At 49.4% G+C, this 6,000-nt stretch overlaps 2 protein-coding genes across 3 annotated transcripts in view; one reads left to right on the top strand and one right to left on the bottom strand.

Annotated features, from left to right (window-relative positions):
• LOC128878840 (muscle-specific protein 300 kDa) overlaps positions 1-4,492 on the bottom strand; it is a 52,851-nt gene extending 48,359 nt beyond the window's left edge. Inside the window, exon 1 of one of the 2 annotated variants that reach the window (XM_054127406.1) lies at positions 3,012-4,492. In XM_054127406.1, the coding sequence (XP_053983381.1) occupies positions 3,012-3,693 (682 nt within the window). In that variant the 5' untranslated portion in view covers positions 3,694-4,492. The remainder of the gene's footprint in view (positions 1-3,011) is intronic. The other variant, XM_054127414.1, reaches the window with a different exon arrangement.
• Positions 1-6,000, top strand: part of LOC128878875 (uncharacterized) — a 168,622-nt gene that overhangs the window by 8,282 nt on the left and 154,340 nt on the right. The window lies entirely within an intron of this gene.

Here is a 6,000-nt window from a genome sequence, read left to right as displayed (position 1 = left end):
CGTTGGAGCGGCCGCGGTAGCGAAGGCTACGCGCTCTGATTGGTCGGGGTTTTCTCTTAATATCTCCTTAACGAAGCCCCATCCGACATTTTTGCAAAGGAAATTGTTGTTCAGAATCGTCTCAGCTATCCCCCCATTTCCGGCTCCTCCCCGACTTTTGGGACACCCTGTATATATGTAGTATCCGCCCCTCCCATACCCAACAATAAGGAGTCAAATAAGAACGCGAAACGTAGGCTACGGGATTGGTCGCGTAGGTAAAGCGCTCGACTGTGGATCCGAGGATCGTGGCGTCGAATTCCCGTGCCTTATTTTTCGTTTAGACTCCTACATATAGGGGCTCGTCCGGGATGGGGGGTTACAGCGGCAACTATACCGAAGAGGACCGGCCAGTGACGATGAGTGACGATGAACAACAATGAGAAACGAACGACGGTGTCGTGTTGACGGTCGAGCGGGCAGCAGTGAGGCGTCGAGAGAGAAAGAGAGAGGGGAGTACACTCCAGGGAAGGGGCAACTTGAGGTGATGTCGGAGTGAGACTCCCAAAAAGAGGAGAAACGGCGAAAGAGGGAGGGCGCGCACTGCTGTTGAGACGCAACAATCGAAAAGACGGACATTCGAGGGCGAATGAATGTCAATTCAGGATGGCCGAGTGTAGTGTCCGCGCCTCCCATACCCAACAATAAGGAGTCAAATAAGAACACGAAACGTAGGGTACGGGATTGGTCGCGTAGGTAAAGCGGTCTACTGTGGATCCGAGGATCGTGGGTTCGAATCCCCGTGCCTTATTTTTCGTATAGACTTCTACACTTCTTTCGTAACTCCGTTTTGAGTTTGAAAATAACGAAGCATACAGCTGTCGCTTTTTGATATCGTTCTATATCTATAGATTTATATCGAATCACGAATCACGTTCTCTCGACTATCGAATATCGTTCAACTCTTTCCTACGGAACCGCGAAGCAACGCGCACGTTTGTTTCCCTAGCGTTCTCGAAGATCGTCTGTCTATCCTCATCGAGATTAGCATTGACACCTATAAATTTCAGCGAAACAGCGTGAGTTTGATCGTTGGAAAGTCGTTCATACTTGGTAGCCACCAGTGACGCAACGATTTAATAGGTTGCAGACCAACGATGACCTTGACCTCGCTCCCGCCTCCACTCTTTCTCAACGTGCTCGTTGTTCGTCTCGTCCAGCCAGACATTTTACTACTCCGTTCTCTTGCTTTCAATTTAAGCGGATATAGCGTTCTGTTATTCGCTCTACGAACTGGCCGCAATCGTTACGAATCCCATGAGAAATTCTACTCGAACGAATGCGTAACACGCGAAACGTAATCGTTCAAAAACAATTGCGAACGCAAAGATTCAGACGGCGCTGCTCGTTATCTCGACCCAACAGGCTCCTTTTGATTTATTCGCGTGGTATAGGCAAACGGTTCGGTCGGTTCGTTGGCCTGTTTCTCGATCTCGATCATCGAGTAATCGTTTACGGGCGGAGCTCCGCAGTACCGTCTACCGTGGCGAAGACGGTGCCAAAATGTACGTTGGTTAGTCGGTCTGTGGTGTTGCCGTTTAGTTAGCCAACTTGTCCGACAACCTCTCCCACTCGTTGAAAAGAACGTTTTCAGCCAGTCACCGTTGCCGACTTTTAGATCAATTTTAAACCGCAACGGCATCGATTTCTGTCTTCCTCGTCTTACGTGGAACAATGCCACGTTTATCTCTACCCTGCAACGAAATTGCTACTATTTCAACTTGGATCCGATTCCTTCGGTTACAATAACCAACGATATCAGAGTTAAGCGTAACTTTCGTGATCCTCTGATTACTCCGTGTAAACCGTCACGTCGTTTTTCGTTTGAACGCAAACGTGCATTTCGTTCGCGGCGAAAATATATATGCGTATATACATGTTTCGCGTTGGTGACAGCGACGACCGTGGCCCTGAAAGCTGCATTCTGAACCGATCTTTCCAGTTTGTCCCACGCAACGCACGCCGATCGTGGGCAACATCTTTATCGCGCGTAAACCGCGTATCGATGTTATCGTTCGAAGCGCAAAGCGGAATTCGCGGTAAGCTCGTAATTGTTTTTTCATCGTCGAATGAACGCTCGCCGGATCAAGTTTGTTCACGCGTACAGAGAAATAAAAGATACGAGAATAAAAATCTCGGTTTCTGGAAAAGAAAATAAAACAAAGAAACCACCGTACGCGATTCTTGTACGCGTGGCGCGACACTCGCGACGAAGATAAACTTGAAAGGAATCGCGAATATCGCTACTTGACGGAAACGAATCGGTATAGGTATCGATCGCAAAAAAGTCAAGTTGTACGAGATGGTTTTTTGTTCGGCGACCAGGTGAGAAACCATTTGAATGCAAACTCGAAATTCTACGGTTCGGCGAGACGGGGATGAATGGATGGAAACCGTGGAAAGCGGAACAATTCGGTTGCGTTAAAAAGGCTGCGAGGTCGTGGAGACGTTAACGCGCGTGATGTAACGTGGCATCGAGATCAACCTCGTTGATTATTCGTTATGTTTTTCGAGAATATCGTTTGCATGGTTGTTCGGTAAACCGTCTGGTATCGACGCGGTGCGCCGACAATCTAAGGTTTAAGGTTTATCGAGTAGCGAGTAACTAGTAACGAAGAAAGGTTCGTAGAGTTCACGAAAGGGGGACAAACGAGCGGTTTACCTTTCGAACTAGAACGACTCGCGAGCGCGATTAATTGGCGTTTAACGCTGCGTGCACGCGCCCTGTTAGAATTCATACTCGCAATCAGAGAAACAAACACTTCGGTCTGTCGTAATTTCGTCGGTTAGCATATTACGTCGAGCCAGCGTTATCTTATCTTCGGCGTAAAATTAATCCGTCGTTTCGCGATTCTGTCACGATCAGACAAGCGTATTTCCTTTTTCAGGTGACGCGGTCCGTGTACGGGTACCGGTCCAAAGTAAACTCGGTTTCGGAGCGAGAGCCGAATCTCGTAAAAAGGAACGAATACCTTTGATCTCGGCGATGTGTGCGTCGTATTCGCTTTTGGTGCGCACGTACTCGATTCTGCCGGGGTTATGAAAGCTTCGCGTGCGATACTCGGCGTACCACTCGGACGGGATTCGATCATCCGGTCCCAGATGCTGTTGGGGGCTGCTGGTCCGCCTTTGCGATAGACTCTCCTCCGAGGGGAATCTGGTAAAGGAAGTGACCGAACTGGACTTGCTCCCGTGACTGAACGCACCGTGGCTGTGGCTCTGATAAGCCGAATCCTCGAGGGCGTGTTCCTCGCTTGGCGTCCTGCTGGACTCGGTGAGGACACGATGGTGATGAGCGAGGCCGGTGGTACCGGGACCGATTTCTCGGACGCTCTTTCTCACGGTGATCTTCTCGAATTTCACCACCTTCGCGCCGTTCAATTCACCCTCCTCCACCAATCTCTCGAAGCTCTCCTCGAAGGATGAATCGCTGGTCCTGGACGAGGGCCTAGGGTCCGCGATCGATCGAAACCGAGCGACGCGTCGCTTGGCATCGATCTCCTCGAATAGGTCTTCGGTGCTCCGGTGCTCGGTGGCTCCGCCGGACCACACCTGCTCGAAGAAGCTAACTCTGTCCCGGAGTCGACCACCACGTGGTGTTCTCGGGCTGTCGCCCGCGCCGGTAGGACTCTCGCTCTTCGGTGGCGTCGACATACCTGGAGTAGTCGCGCTCCGTTCTCTCTGCCAACGACCGGATCCAGTCCTTATCTATTCTCTCGAACGCGTTAAGAAATTCATGCCGATGTACCCGCTGCACCCGTCCGTTTCCGGCTCGCGCTGTTTTCACGGTCGAGCTACGCTCGTGGACACCTGTTCTCCGCTCACCACACCCTACGGGCACCACCACCACCGCGTACATCGGCTCGTTGCGCCTCACCAAAACTCGTCGGTCGACGCCAACGTAAAACAGAAACAAACGATTCGTTTTTCCGCGCTCGTGTTCTCGCTAGATTTTACTCAGGCAAGCGTCTAGCATGCGATTACGTTCAACCAACGACGCGCGCAGGCATATCAGCCGTTCGCGACTATGTACGATACGCGTCTACCGCTCACGGAATGCACTCTGGCCGTCCGCGCCGGTTCGATATCGGTGCCTCTCTTCCCGACCTCTCGCCGGGTCCCCACCTCGTTCCGCCATGCGGTGCCCTCCGTGCCCCGCTATTCCCCCGATCCACCCACTAGCCGTGGCCGCGAGCCGCATTGCACGATCACGAGGACGATCGCAAATCGCAACGACCGACGACGAGGACTAGCACGATCAACGACGTTCGCGTCTCCAGCGAACCGAGCTATGCGCCGCTGCTAACGCTGACGCGGACGTTTCCACGTCGCGGTCGTCATCGTCTACCAAGCTCTGCCGCGTCATATCTCTTTCTCCCTCTCGCTCTTACTTCATAACCTTCCTGATGGGAACACTCCGGCCGATCGATGCTATTATCCTGCGTCCTTCTCCGCCGGCCGGTTAAATGTCACTTCGCGCGGCGCTGCGGCGCCACGTCGGTGACGCGTCGCGCCGGCGCCAGCGACGCTTCGTTTTGAAACGCGCGCCGTTTCCTTCACGGTCTTGGATCGTTTCGCGTTACGCCGGCGTGTTTCCGGTTACGAATATCAGCCAATGTTCTCGTGAAACATTTTTTTTCGAGATAATCCCGAGTATGTTATCGTTACGAACGATTAAGTGGTTTCGAAAAATGATTTTCTTTTTTCTTTTTCCATCGGACGGTACCACGTGTAATATGCGTGTGAAATACTTTGATGTCCAACTGGAAGAATCAGGGATCCAGGGCGAGTTTGAATGTTCGTGAAAGAAAATGATAGAACGTCGATACATCGAAATGCGTGTACAAAATTCGAGACTGCGCGTTGCACGTCGTACGGTGGAAAAATCGTCGATAGCGAGTAGATATCTGTATGGCTCGTCGCTTGCTAATAAGAGATTTGGCAGTTCCGCGGACGATCATCGGCGATTATCGTTTCGCGTGGATTGGTCGCGATTATTAGTCGACGTCAAGGTTTCCAAATCAACGCGTATACAAAAATAATATTTTCGCCCGGAAGCATACGTATATCTATACAGCTCGACACGTATCGTAACGAGTAGGGATTACTTTAATTCTACGATAAGCTTTTTAACGAATGTACTATATATTGGAATCGTATCGCTTTATCTATGAAAACAAGCACGCATTTAACAAAGGACTTTTAATCGATTTATTGGCCGATAAAGTAATTGTATTTGTAAATTAGTTCGAAAACAATTTTAACTTAACGTCCTTTAAAAACAGCAAACAAATCTAACTTAATTACGGATTACAACGATACGAACACGTAATCGGCTCTCAAAATTGGAGGTCGTCAACTTTTATGTATCGAAGTAAAAAAAAAAAGTTAACGATTGCAATTATGATCGTACCACGGCAGGTGGTCGTCACATCTATTTATAAATAGACGAGCCACGGTCTTCTATTTCTCTTACGCGATGCAGCGGATAAATGCGCGAGTCACAAGATCGCGCAGACCACCTACGTGCAATTCCCTGATTTGTGATCAACGCACGTGGAATATCGCGTATCATGTTTTGCCAATTTCCACGCGAGTTACGTTCTAAATAGAATTCCCGATAGTTCAATTGTGTCGTTCAAAGTTTTACCGAATGACGGCCGATGAGAGGCTTACTTTTCAATTGTAAAAGGATTTGTTTTATGACGAATCTATCGTATCGAATATCCCGATGGTTATAAATTATCGCTCTAGGAACGTTATTTTATCGTGACTGTTTTCCTAACGTTACGCCCGGAAAACAAATTTTCTTTATCTCGCCGGAAGAGTATCTCGCAAGGAATAGAGCAGAAACATCGTTTGCAATTTAAATATCCTTCCACCGACGGAACAAGTAATTTGTAATTAGTAATTACGTAAATTTTGTTGCGAAACACTCCTGCGGCACATTCGATACGCGCA

The sequence above is a fragment of the Hylaeus volcanicus genome, chromosome 1, assembly GCF_026283585.1.
Source record: "Hylaeus volcanicus isolate JK05 chromosome 1, UHH_iyHylVolc1.0_haploid, whole genome shotgun sequence".
Taxonomy (NCBI): domain Eukaryota; kingdom Metazoa; phylum Arthropoda; class Insecta; order Hymenoptera; family Colletidae; genus Hylaeus; species Hylaeus volcanicus.
Note: the sequence above shows the minus strand (reverse complement) of the source record. Positions and strands in the feature narration are given on the sequence as shown.